The sequence below is a fragment of the Condylura cristata genome, unplaced genomic scaffold, assembly GCF_000260355.1.
Source record: "Condylura cristata isolate star-nosed mole 26May11 unplaced genomic scaffold, ConCri1.0 scaffold00029, whole genome shotgun sequence".
Lineage (NCBI taxonomy): Eukaryota > Metazoa > Chordata > Mammalia > Eulipotyphla > Talpidae > Condylura > Condylura cristata.
The window spans coordinates 18,411,646-18,426,514 of NW_004567130.1; the positions used below are offsets into that span (position 1 = coordinate 18,411,646).

Below are 14,869 nucleotides of genomic sequence, written 5' to 3' on the forward strand. Positions count from 1 at the left end.
CTCAGCTTATCACAGTAGTCAATGTTACACAAGTATCCATCTAACCATGAGACATAATTAACAGGCAAATATTTAGATGGTAGTGAAAATACCAAAATAAACCAGGAAAGACACACCTAGTGACATGAAAAACTACCACATTCGGAAGCATTCTTTTTATTTTATTCATTTTTTTTTAACATTCTGAAACATTCTCTATGAAGACCCAAGGTCGTTGGAAGCAATTTATCACCCAGCATCCGATGTGCAAAAAGAGCCTATTTTCATACTAAGAGAATTATACTTACAATTTGCCATCTTTGAAAGATCGAACGAGAATATTGTCTTTTTTCACAGCAATTTCATCACTACAATCAGGACAAACCACCTTTAAGAAAGACGTGATGCTATTATAAATAAAAGCACATTTATGTAATGATCTACTATCTAAACCCCTTTAATCTAAAAACAGTGGCGTGAGGACAAACAGGGACACACAGGCGAGGTGCTAGCGACCGATGGTAGTCGGTGCCCATGTGGCCTGTGAAAGCAGAAGCGTGGCCGCGAAGCTGCACAGAGCGGGGTGGGGTGGGGCAGGCAGGGCAGGGCAGGGCAGCAGGCAGCGGCCGCACCTGGCCGGAACAGTGGTATGTGGCCCAGGCACCACACCACAGCCGCAGCCACCTCTACTCTAAACCAGAGACAAGGCTTGACATACTGTTTACCTTCTGTTATTTTTTTAAAGATCTATTTATTTATGCACACAGAACTAGGGTACAGGCCAGAGGTGCAGGGGTGGTGAGCGTCTTCCCCAGAGACAGCGGGGAGCAGAACAGGTCGACTGACAAAGCACACTGCTGAGGGGAGCAGCAGGCGGGTCAGGAGAGGTCTGCCGCGCCCCGTGGGCCACCTCCACGACGGAGATCGAAATCATGCTGCGGTGGCTGTGGCCAGCTTGCGGTGCTGCGTCCTAATCTGATGCGCCACCAGAGTGGGTCCTGTTTACCTTTAAATAGGCGCTCTAACACATACTACAATTTCTTCATAATTATACCCACTCTAAATTTTAAAGAAAATATTGTAGATAGTACCACAGATTATAACCAGTAAATATTTTAGAGTGGGCACCTTCCTGGGATCTGTGTAAGGCTCATTACTAACACTGAAAGATTTCTATCACTTGAAGTCACCTTAGCTGTGAAAGGATAAAGTGTGTCTTCCACAAGGTGGTGATAATGCAATGCAAGACACCTGTGATTTTTTTACTGCTTTACACCCAAGCCAGCCCACTCTGTACACCACGAATAAGTTAACAGCACAGTTCACACAGGAACTGGGATAGAGGTCAGAGGTGCAAGGGCAGGGGAGTGGGTGGGGTGCTGAGAGGCTTCCCCAGAGACAGAGTGGGGAGCACAATAGGCAGTTTACTGAGATCCACTCAGTTATGTCTTCACCCAATGAGAGGAGCAGTGGCCTAACAGGAGAGGCCGCTGTGCTATGCGTGGGTCAGCGCCCTGCCCCCGGACCGAACTCAGGCTACAGTGACCACAGCACCGAGACCTAACCCCTAGGCCACCAGGGAGGCACAGTATACTTTTATATACATACATACACACACACACACATACACATACACACACATGTATATATATATATATATTTAATTAACTAAGTGTAACAGGCTGATTTAAAGGTTTATTTCTTCACTAGCTCTGAAAAATGACCTCCAGGCATATAAAGGCACGTGCTCTTACCACACAGCGCAGAGGAGCTAAAGGGCTAGGAACAGGTTAGTTTTAGCTCAGTTAAAGCTATTAAACATTTTCTGCACTTTCATGTAGCAATACTTAAATGTTGATGGGATGAAAATCATTCAGATACAGGGGGATTTACCCCCCCCATCATTTACAAGTCTTGAGATAAGTATTATTTTTCCCTTCGTTCATCTAGTGACTCTAGAGACATTACTTCAACCCCAAAGTATCACCCAAGATGTGGTGGCCTGAACCAGAGCCCTGCCCCTTTCCGAGGACATTTGCACTGAGCTGCCAGGACAAGCGCCTAACAGCTGCACTCTGGGCTGCACTGTGGCTTCACCCATGGTGGAGGCTGCTTCCTTGAAGGTGCACGGAGTTCAGTTCTGAAAGCTGAGTAGTAATCGGTTGGGCACATGGTGTGTGTGTGCGTGATGAGTCACAGGGAAGCCCTGACAGCAGCAACCGGCATCTGAAAGGAACGGACCCTGCAAGCGCAAAGCCCATCCCTGGAGGTGAGTGCGGACACCGCACACACGCTGCCTGGACTGAGAGGTAAGCAGCCCGCAGCCCACGCCACTCCCATAAGGGGAGCGTGCCAAGCAGGATAATGCCGCAGCAGACAGTCTGCTACGGAGGAAATGGGCCAGAGGAGGAAGAGCTGAAAGAGGCCAAGTGCTTACAAGCCTCCACGAGACACGCTTTCTTACAGAGGGAGTACCAGCAACGGCAAAGAGAAGAAACAAGAACGTTAAAAGGTAGTCAGGGAACAGAGAGAAGAGAGAAGAGCATGCTGAGGTGACTGCTTTGTGCAAATGGCTCCATTCACTGTGAGAGGAACGACAGGGAAGGGCTAAGTGTGGGGGGGAAGGGGGAAGAAGAAGCTTGGCGTTAAGCCGTGTCTAAAAGACACACTCGAAGGTCGGAAGTGGACAATACCCAGGTCTAGAGCGCAGAAATCCCAATTCTAAGATTAAAAACTTGGGGGTTGGCAGATTAAACAAAATGGGCCTGAATTTTCAGCCTAACACTGTGAGTCAAATCCACTTCTCTTCCTCTCAAGAACTGACAGCTACTCGAGGACGCCCCCAGCAGTCCCATGGCCAGGACTCGGAGCTCTCCGGCTGGGTTCCCGCCTCACTCAGTGAATGACATTACATCCCTGGCCCCCAGGGAATGTCAACCTGTTGTCAATGCAACGGATGCTATAGAAAGTCATATGAGGTCACCCCCGGATGAATAGAGATTAATATGTGCTAAACTTTGAACAGAACCTTCTTGAACAATGGATTCAAGAAGAAATGGTGAAGTGCACTGAAAAAGAGGCATTGAAGCTAAGATCTGCTCTTATTAAAGTAAGAGTAGATCCCACTTAGTTTTCAGTTACATTTGTGTTAAATGAGACCACTTAGGTGAACAAGTTAAGCACAGTGCCTGGCCAGACTCAGCACATGGGGGTCTGTATAGTTCTAAGAGTAGCAATATCTTCTAAAAAGCAGGTATTGCCAGAACACTTGTAAAATTTACCCAATATAAACATAAATTTTGAGGATAGAAACAATTATTTTTGTATAAGTATGTCAACATTGACTTACAATATAATTTCACACTCTAGTTGACAAGAACTATCACTGTCCAAAATGATCCCAACTTTATTTCTTTAAAGATATGTTTTATTTATTTATGCATACAACAGCTGGCGTCTAGGCTAGAGGTGGGGGTTGGTGGTGTGAGTGAAAGGATTCACCAGAGACAGAGTGGGAAGCAGAGTAGGCAGACTGACTGAAATACTCCGCTGAGGGGAGCAGCGGGGAGACAGGAGAGGTCTGCTTTGCCATGTGGGTCACTCCCTGGCCAGGGTTGGAATCTGTGCTGCAGCGGCTGGTGACAGTCTCACAGTGCCGAGACTTAAGCCCTTGCCCCCAGAGAGACCCTTTGTATCAATTTTAGGGGGAAAATAACATACATCAGTAATTCTAAGAGTTTTAAAATAATGAAATGGTTGCCCAATCATAATTACCTTTCAACACCCTAAACCTAAAATATTTTTCTCATCATCAAAGAAACTATTTAGAAATGTTGGCAAAAATCTTAATATCAAAAATACCAACAGTGAAAAATTTTAATGCTCTATTGTTTAAGAAGATACACAGAACTATTTTTAAATACATGTTTTCCAAAGAAGCTGTTAAAAGAACAACTTCAGGGAGAAAGTAATGATCACAAATATTGACACTTGCATTTTAGATTACCACTAAGCAAAAGCTCAACAAGTTAACTGACAGTCCTAAACACTAATAAATAACTTTTGCAATACTGCTCGATTACATCTAAATGAGAGTAAACACCTTCCCACTTTATAATCCCTGTAAAAGTTTTAGCACACTCCTTGTACATAATAACCCAACAAGTGTGTGGTAGAATGGATGGAAAATGTGGAGGTACAAAGATGTCATATAATATGCTTATTAAAACAAATAATTATCATTAGTTATAATTATTTATTATTAATACATTATTATTTATTATTGAGCAGTTAAAAAAAAATTTTTATGTATGCTTACAAAAACGGTGTAGGCCAGAGGTGCGAGGGACTAGAAGGTTCACCAGAGACAGAGCAGGGAGCAGAACAGGCAGATCTACTGAAATTCAATGCTGAGGGGAACAGTAGGTGGGTCAGGAGAGGTCTTATGCGTCCTGGGGGTCACTCCCTGCCTGGGATCGAACTCGTGCTATGGTGGTTGCGGACAGTTCACAGTGCTGACACTTAAGCCCTCTGACCACCGGGGAGGCCCCTACCAGGTGCTTATTTTGTGCAAAACACTGAACTAAGCATTTAGCATGAAGATGTTCACTGGAAAGTAAGACAGGTATAATACAGTAGAAACAGGAGAAAAGAAAAGCCCTTTGCAGACTCTTGCGTGATGAGTTTAGGAATTTTAAAACCTTGCATTATTAATTTTCTACCCCCAAATAGAACAGTACAATGAAATCCCATGTATCTAGTCTCTAAAATTATACTTTTGCTTTTCTAGATGCCTCTTAAGAGTTTTTATAGCCAAAGACAATTTTGAAAGCAATCTTTGTGTAAACTGCATACAAAACAATGTGCCCATTTTGTACTTATGAAGAGAACACATAAATCAACTGTTTTCTTCATTAACTTGTACAGTAGAACAATAAAATCTTTTTTATTTTGAAGCTACTCACCAATGCAGGAAACCACAGTGCTTTCTTTTTATCCAAACTAACATAATCCACACATACAACTTTTCCCAGGAGCTCATCAGTCTGTTTCCTATCATCCTCATCTTCATCACTGGAGGATGAAGAAGACTCTTCCTCTGGTCTATGGAAAGAAAGAAAATATTTCCATTTATCTTCACAGACACTAAGGACACCAAGCTGATAAAACAGGTATTCTAGAAGTCCTGTGTCTAAGATTTCTAAAACCAGAATGTGATTAATATACATATTGAAATATTTTACTAAACTTCTAAAAATTAATAAGGGTCATCGTTAGAGGCAAGAACACAATTTTCCTTAAAATCTTTCAGGTTAATTTAGTGCTAATTTAAAAGATTAGGAAAGATCAGAATAGACTATGAACATTGGTTACCAAATTCTCAAAAAGCTGAAGATACCCTCAGACTACACTAAATTATAGTAGGTCCCACCTTGGATTCAGAGTTATACAGGCAACAACTTTATCTCCCGATGCGAAGCTAGTGTGAATCGGGGCCTACCCTCACACTGGGGTGGCAGGCCCGGGAGACTCCTGCACACACTGCTGTCTGCCCCACACCAGGGCTGAGGAGCGTGCGGTCCTGCTCTCTGACGCGTGTCACACGTTCCTTTCCAGCACGAGTTTGCATGCTAGACTGGTGGAAAGCTAGTCAATGTCAGAAGAGAAAAGGAACAACCTATAACCCTCCACTCAATGACAGCGGAAAGTAAGGTAAAAAGTAAAATTCTACACAGGGGAAAAAAAAACACAAAAATTCTATGCTGAATCTGTCTCTAAGAGAGCTCACAATTAGTGCTAACATAAGGGTTCCAACAAGTAAATGCTCAGATGTTCAGAATGAGGAAAGAAACTAAGAAATATTAAATAGACTGCAAGGTATGTTCTTTTATAAAAGAATGGCTAGTACTGTTTTCGAGATAGTTGGCAAAGAACAAGATCACTGACAACATAAATTGCAAAATTATTTAAAAAATTTAAAAATACTATGTTTGGTGATTTGGGGCAAATCTATATTCTAAGTTTTCTCTGATGCCTTTCCACAGGGATGACAATGTAAACTGTCACCTTTTTATATATTCCAATACAAATATAAATGAAGGAGAAACTAATTTAATAGCATCGAAGATCTTAGTTTGATTTTGGAGACTATTTCAATATTCTGTCCTCTAATAAGAACAAACATTCAAAGTCCGCTAGTAAATAGAAGTACTACAAAATGGCACTTGAAGCTGTTTACCACCTACTTAGAAAGTAGGGAAACTACCATGTCCTCATATTAGCAAAGCACAGGATTCAGCTTGGGATGGTAATGACTGGATTCCAAGTCTGATCTCTCCTTGACTAGAAGAGCTTCAAGGACAATACCTTTTCTCTTTCCACTTTCTAATGACTGCAGAACACAATCAACCTTAACCATAGTTATTGCTTTTGCAGAGAAGTCACATTTAGTTGGGGTTTTATGGAAATGCCTTTACATCATTATCATGGCAAGACAGAAAGTCACAGTATAACAGAACAAATATCAAGTCTGTAAAACACAGAGAGAATGGGCTTTACTTGCCCAACAAAGTTATCTGCATCTTCAAAATCTCTAACTTCTTTTTCAGACTTAGTAAGAATGAAGATTTCAAATGCCAAAAGTTACACACACACACACAATTATATGATTTACTATATGAAGTATCTATAAACTGGCATGCCAACTACGGTGTTCCATTCTAAAGCCCTCCTTTACCTCACCTACTCAAACTATATACCGGCACTGCTTCTCTTTCCTATATTAGTTTTTCCTGCCTCTGCTAGACTGAATCCCATAAGTACAGTTATTTCCATTAATATGTTGTTACTTCTCCAGCTTAAGAAAAGTTATTACCACATAGATGCCTTGTATGTGATGTGGTAAACATACATCTGAGAAGTGTGATCATCAATTTCTGCATCACATCCAATGCTGTGAACCAGTGAGAAAGAGGAGGAGAGGGGAGGGGAGGGGAGAGGAGGGGAGGGGAGGAAACAAGAGGGGAGGGGAGGGGAGGGGAGAGGAGGAGTCACCTGACTTTACTTTTTCTACCACCTTCTACAATCTCATTTCTTTATTCTTCTTTGTGGCAAGACAGCTTGGAATGTTCTTTCCCAGATACCTGGAAACTGTTTCTGTTCAAAAGTTACCTCAATTACCCTGAATACCTAATTTAACATTACAATCTAACCATCCCAATCACCCCTTACTACTTATTATTAGTCCATGGTATTTACAAATTCTACTGTAAAATGCAAATTACTTATTTCTTTTTCAAGATTTATTTTATTTATTTATACATACAAGAGCTGGGGTACAAGCTAGAGGTGTGGGAGGTGAGAGAGGATTCGCCAGAGTCAGAGTGGGGAGTAGCACAGATGAACTGACTGAAATACTCTGCTGAGGAGAGCAGCTGGCCAGATAGGAGAGGTCTGCTGTGCCATGAGGGTCACTCCCTGGCCGGGGACGGAATTTGTGCTGCAGCGGCTGCACACAGCTTCACAGTGCTGAGACTTACCTTGCACCACCAGGAGGGCCCCCTAAATTATTACTTATTTCTTACATTCATTCTTTATTATCCATTCCCCCTATATGTGAGAATGTAAGCGCTAAACACAGAATTTATAAAGGCCTATTTTGTTCACTAAAATATCCCCAGTACCTGGACAGTGCTTGACACAGTACAGATGCTCAAATATTTGTTGACTAAATAAATAAACTGAATACATTTCTTTCTTTCTACTGTGGTACTTCTGTTATTATTTTTCCTGAAATCACAAAATGTATACAATCAGTATAATACATATCATCAGTATAAGCCATACCATTTTACCTAAGGGTTTGTTATTCCTTTTAGATGAGGCCAGGAAATTGTTTACATAAGAGAGGTAATTCAATAAACTGATGACCTAAAATAAATGAGGCATCAAAAATATTTCAAGGGACCAAAATAGAGTAAAAAGAGAACCTGCCTAGTTTTTATTCCCTTCTGACACTGCTGCTTCTTTGGTAGCAAAGTAGCTGTTTATAAAACCTTAACAAAATAATGCACTTCTGACTATGCCACTGGAAACAAAGCTAATTAAATGGAAATATTTGCCACAACAGACTAACAGGTAATCACTTACAGCTTATCACACATGACTACTAACTGTAAGCTAATTATAAATCAAGTAAGATCCTTTAGACATATGCCCAAGAATAGCAAATAATGAGATACAAATAGAAAACTGAGCATGGAAATTCAGAGTCTCAATCTTTGAAAAGCAATTCTAACTTCAATGATCCTGATTATTTCAGGAAAGTAATTAACTATTTCTAATTTTGTACAGATAATTAAAAATCTGTATCCGTCAGCATCACGAAGATTGACAATGTAGATAGCTTCTTAAGAGATCAAAACATAGAGAATATATGGCTAGATATCCATTTCCCAAAAAAAAGGTTTATATTTTTTTTCCTAGTTTTTAAGGAAGGAAACGAGAACCAAGTTGGCTTATCAAAACAAAAGCAGCAAACTAAAAGATCTCCCAGAATTAGACAGTGATGCTGACTGTGCAATTTCTTAAATGCACTAAAGATTACTGGACACTATATATTTATTTAAAAGGGTGAATTTTTTTTAAAAAAAAAAGGTGAATTTTACGTGAACTACAACCATATCCCATAATTTCCTACCCCACACCCCAAACATTTGCAGACCTGCAAATATCAGGAACATGTCATTAGCATATTGGGTAAATATCATCACTGTTACTCATAAATGACACCTTACAAGAATCACAGCTATTATAATTTATTCTTCTGAAGGTGGAAATAATGAAGAAAGTAAGTGGCTTTACTATGGTAGCAACTACATAGGTTATTGGCAAAAACATTTTTGAGGGAAAGGCACAAAAATATGGCTATAACTTCAGATGGTCTGTATTTCAAGCAAAATGAAACAACATTGGCACACAGTAGATAAATGATAAGGACAAAATCCAATCAAGTTATATGTTGATCAAAATCATCAGTAAGTTTCTATTAAAAGTTAACCTACAGGAAAAAAAAAAACACTTGCAAATATACTGGGATTATAATGTAGAATATCAATAAAACAGAAAGGTGTCAAAAATAATCAATTTGGGGACACTTGAAAGCAGATTAATTAGTATATGGATTAACAAAAATAGTGATAAATGACTTCAACAAGGAGTCCCGTGAATTCTGGGAAAGGATAAATTTATCTTTGCACAAAAATAAATCTGAAAGGGCAGTCAGAGATTCATAGTGAAGATCAGCTGAGTAACGGAAGAGGAAATGAAGACCAGATAAATGACCTTTAGATCCAGACCCAACACTGTTGGGTTGAGGAACAACACTTTGAAGACAAGGAGAAAAAACTCTGAGGAAGAATAGTCAAGAAGATGGACATCTCCCACGGCAGCATTTGTGATGCTTACAAGGAGTATCGTGCTAAGTCTAGAACATGCCCACGTCTCCTGGCAGTGAGAGTGATTCCAACAGCGAGGGGGGAAGAAAGCTAAAAGAGATCACGGAAGAGCTGGCTTTCATTTCCTAAGCTGGCAGTCCGTAACCTTTTGCCTGCCTTCACACTGTGCACACTTGTGTCACATTCCAACAGCAAGTTTTTCATTACACACATTTTCAACAACTGAAAAATCACTAGCTTAGAATGGGTACTAGGCTCTTTAGAAAGCAAAGACCAACCTGCTTACTGACAACTGCATTTACTCTCACATTCAAGAAAGCGAGATCTCAGATAGGAAGCAAAACAGACCGCTTGACAGATAACACCTTTGGTCATTTTTGAAGACCAATCTTTGTGGTATTCTATGAATTTATGTTTATACTTCCAGATAACATCTGTAGAAAGGTACTAGATACCTTTTTTTAATTATTATTTAAGATTTATTTATTTATTCATACAGAACTAGGGTACAGGCCAGAGATGCGGAGGGTGAGAGGATTCACTAGGGACAGAGTGGGGAGCAGAACAGGCAGATCAACGAAGTACACTGATGAGGGAAGCAGTGGGTGGGTCAGGAGAGGTCTGCCGCGCCATGTGGATCTCCTCTGGGGCAGGAGGGGATCGAACTCATGCGGAAGTGGCTTAGGCTTCTTAGTGCAGTGCTTTAACCCCCTGCGCTACCAGGGAGGGCCTAGATACCATTTTTTTCTAAGTAAAAAATACCTGACACACACCATACTGTATATGTATGTAATGTAAATTTATATGGGAAATGGTTTCCTAAGAATTCAAATAATAGAGCCAAAAAGAGTTTTACCTGTCAGATATGAATACCAATAAGCAGAAATTATACATATACATTAATATAAACACATATTGCTATTTCATAAAAATTTCTCATTCAATACATGGTAATGGTATTAGTATTACACACTGAATATTCATTTAATCTTTGTTAATAATTCTTAAGCAATAGGTAACACGATGTCTCAATTTTCCGGATGAGAGCACCAAGGCATGAAGGGACCCAGTGGCTGCCGAGTTCACTGACAAGGAGGTGGAGGCTAAATGGAGGCCAGCTGCGACCTGGCCGCCCGGCTCTGCAGTTAGCCCTCCGACAGCCCTGGTGCTGCCACTCGCAAGAGTCACACAGATTAAGAGTCTTCGCTGGTGAAAGAAAAATGCCAGAAGAAATATACCCCACACCTCAAAGTCCTGTTGCCATAAGTCACAAGTAAGCGTTGACTAAAGAACTGAGTGACTGATAGTGGATTAATAGTGGATAAGTTTTCATTCACAATTAAGTCACTCTTTTTTCAAAGAGGTATCAAAAGATTTGAGTGCTCTAGTGAATATTTTATGGCATCATAATAGCCCTCTGAAAGAACTGGAAACGTCACCAGATCATAGAAATATCTAATAATCCGAACAGGACATTCACACTAGTAATGCCACTGTATCCTTCTGCTAGCACATCCAACTTTTAAAGGTCTATGTAAAAACAAAAATAATAGTTACAATCCAAATGTCCAGAAAATAACCAACTCACCAACAAGCTGAATCACAAGTGACAGAAATTATTCACCCAATAATTAAGAAAAGCATTTTCTAAAAGGTTCAGCAAGCTTAGGGAGGAGCAAAATGCATGTCCCCAGTCAGTCACAAGTAGCAGTGCTGAATCTGCTGCAATATTAGTTTTTTCAAAGCAAGAATCTAGTCTTTAAATTTCCTCTTTCAAATGAGTTATTGCTTTCCTGTTAAACTTATTTTCTAATATAAGTGAAGTATTTTATCTAAACAAAAGAGGAGGTGGGAAAGGCTTGAGTAGGTGAGCTCCAATTCTGGTCTTCTCTGCTCCTGTGTTTCTCAGATTAGCTGCTTTTTGTCCCTGAGGTCAATTTCCCTTTTTTTTTTTTTTAAATAGAGAAAACAAACCAACCTACCTGTAGTGGTTTCATGCGCGGCTGAAACTAAGGAATATGAGCAACAGTGCTTACCCAATTTCTATCTCCAAAGTTCAGCAACCATTAGATTTAATGCCTCATTCTATACAGAAGAAAGCCTTCTTTGCACTGACGTTACCACCGACTCAGCTCAATCTCTGATTTCAATAACGACCTGAACATGCTTGTGCTTAGACACATGAAAAATTTTAAAACTATACCCAAGTGAAATACTCACAACTGCGTTTAAACAACTCCTAGTGCCATGCAGAGCGGCGTGGGGCGTGAGCACAGAGGTGGCAGGGGGATGGAGCCCTGGGACTAGGGCGTGGGTGTACTCTGCAGGTGGGGGGGCTTGGGGGACCCCAGCGGAGAAGCCACAGTGTCCAAAAACCCCACAGAAATAAGTAAACAGGAAAAAAATCTTAGGATAAATGAAAAGCTACTTTCCCTATCCTGCCCCTTCCAATGTCCTTCCCCTGCCCATGGGCACAGCTGTTTCTCTGGTAATGGGACCTCATCTCTACACATTCTGTACCTCTCACTTTATATATCTGACAGTATCTTCTCGACTTCGTGTTGCTTCATACTTAAGTTACCTTCCCACCTCCATCTTACCAAGAGTCTTTTTCTTCCATGACCTTTTTGAAGTCACTAAGTGCCTTTGTCACTGTCTCTCTAATATCAGCTCTACCCCGGCCCGTGTCCTGTTAAGTCCGCCTTCTGAAGGCAAACTTCCATCCCTCCAGCAAGTCAGCATTCTCCTGACCACTAACATCTAGTGTGCCTACTGAGAAGCCTGATACATTTTGCCTCTTAATCCTCAGCATAAATGGCTCTTCTTTCTGTACCTCTTTGAAAACTGTTTCTTTACCCTGGACAAGCTGATGTTTCATGACCCTTTAAATCTTGTGATCCTGTTTAACTTAGAGGCCTTTGAGCCTAGGCACATTTCACTGAAAGTAATTAGTTAAATATGTAGAAAATGTCTCACAACTGTAACAAGGCGTAAAAATTAAGTAAGACAATTCCTGCTGTCAGGGAGATGAAAATGCTAGGAATCATTACAATGGTAGTAAGAGATGAAATGTAAGCTCACATATTAGATAAATGCAAAGAATTTAGAGGGTTGAAGAGAGGAAGCACATTTGTTTTCAGAGAAATAGTGCGGAGACACAAACCAGGCCACACAAAAACAGAATCATTTCTACTGAGGGCTGAGGAGGAGCAAGCCAGTGACAGCAACGTGTGGCATTAGAAACAGAAATCAAAGCAGGATACCAGGAAAACAAAGGGTACACCCAGGAAATAGTGAGGAAACACTTCCACCCTGACCACAGCACCAAGACACACGTGAGAACAAACGTGCAGCAGACACACAGCTGTTAGGACTGGCAGAGCACGGAGAGCTCAGATGCTCATGCTGAGGAGACTGAAATTCCCAGTAACCCAGTTAGCATTTTACAAATTACAATTTCAAATTAATAGCTATTAGAAACAGTATTAAGAGAAATGAATTCAAGTTCAACTAACAGTCATGAAAATGAACTTACATATGATTAGATCTTCTTCCTCTATTTGTTTTCTTTCCTATGACTGGAGTGCCAAAATGTTCAGGGTTGGTGAGTGGGAGCTGGTCTAATGTCTGTGGGTAAGAACATAAACCCAATCAAAAGTTATTATGTTGCAATCTTTTGTCTTTTAAACCAAATCATTTTAAGCATATGCTTAAATTTTGAAATTAAAAACTACCCCAAGGAGGACTAAAATAATTTTCCTAAAGATTAAGAATAACTCTAGACACAAATACATATAGAATGAAGATGAACAAACTCATTACTGAAAAAATGCTAGCTATTCTCTCGAGGTGATTTCTTCATCTACTTGAAGGTTCACAGACTTATAAAAATGATTAAAATACAAAACAGAGCTCACAGAAGCATAGACTGGAGGGATAAGATACCTAATTCCTAAGTCATGGTTAATTACAGCTCAAATTTTTCTAAATACATAGGGAATCATAATCTGTAAAACAAAAAAATCTTAGTAAATAATAGAGACAAAATTAATTATCAGGGTAAGAGTCAAATGCATGAAGTAAAAGCTTCAGGCTTCAAAATTATTATCCTGCAAACATCTTCTGTAATCAGGAATATTTTCCCTACATTTCATATCTTATTTCCTCTCCTGTTTGAGCTGCTTATCCAATACTGCTTGGTATAAAGATAAAATCAACAAATAAGCATCTCTTTGTTATCAAGTGACGATTTATGTCCAGCTTTTGTTCCTCACCTTATCCAAAAATAATGATTTCCAGGCAAGGAACTGGTTGATGGTTAAAAAAGAACTGTGGAATGATTCCCATCATTTCTCAGTATCAGACACTACTTAACATTTTCTGGCCATTACTTCCTGAAAGATTTGTATGTTTAAAAAGTGAAGTTATCAACCTGAAGGTATTATCCAACTAACTTAATTATCTGAATATCAATTTTCATATTATTCTTACTTTTGCCATGTTTGAAGATTTCTCCTGTTACTCTTTCACTCCTTACAGAAAATTTCAGGAACATGAGGGGAGCCTGAGGTGAGCCTGGAAGTGAGGGGAGGAGCTACTAAGGTTGAAGAGCCTCGAAGTTACACTGGGGTATTACATGCGTGGGTAGCCATCAACTTAAGACTTAAAGTTCAAAGTGCAAACTGTGATAATATCTGAAAGTAAACTGTTGACTTTTGAAATGGAGACAATCTTATTGAAGCAATAGTGAAAATGCAAAAAGCATATTATTCTATTTTGTACAATTCATTTAAATGTATGTAGATGTATTTATATTACATAGATAAACATATCCAACTAAAGAATATGTATAGGAAAAAGATACTAGATATAAAGCTTAAGAAGATTCTTTCAAGAGATATAAAAGTCAACTTTTACAGAACACAAAATTAGTATTTCAAATTTAGTTTGTAAACTGGGCACTTAAAAAAGTTTTTGGTGGCATAAGTTGGCCCAAAAAAACAATAATATGCCAAAAAGAAACTCATTAAAAGTCACATGTCGTTAAATCCTAATTGTCCTTCCCACGGGTGAAAATTGAAAAGCACTAAACTTGGTGAAAATAAATTAATCTCGATTCACTTTGCCAAGCAAACAGATGTATTAAACACCCCTCCTAGCTCCCCTAAATTTAAAGTTGCTCTCTTGAAAGCAGAAATTTCTATTAAAGTACTATAATTTCTATTTCAAGTACCTATTAGTCATTTCACTTCTTACAGGAAAGAAAATATCTGGTATTTCTGATTATCTAGGAATCACATATAGTAATACTTAAAATTATAATCTCTTCACAGGATGCACTAAGAACTTAAATAGTTGGAAGCAGTATCTCTCCGCCTGACTGCAATCTATGTTCAGAAAAGCAGGAACACCTTTAATTCAAGCGACAGAAAAAA

The 14,869-nt window shown here is 39.6% G+C and overlaps 1 protein-coding gene across 1 annotated transcript in view; it reads right to left on the bottom strand.

Annotated features, from left to right (window-relative positions):
* Nucleotides 1-14,869, bottom strand: part of ARID4B (AT rich interactive domain 4B (RBP1-like)) — a 96,505-nt gene that overhangs the window by 43,718 nt on the left and 37,918 nt on the right. Inside the window, exons 6-8 of the mRNA XM_004690729.2 lie at nt 12,970-13,061; nt 4,944-5,082; nt 288-367 (exon numbers count right to left, since the gene is read on the bottom strand). Of these exons, the coding sequence (XP_004690786.1) occupies nt 288-367; nt 4,944-5,082; nt 12,970-13,061 (311 nt within the window). The remainder of the gene's footprint in view (nt 1-287; nt 368-4,943; nt 5,083-12,969; nt 13,062-14,869) is intronic.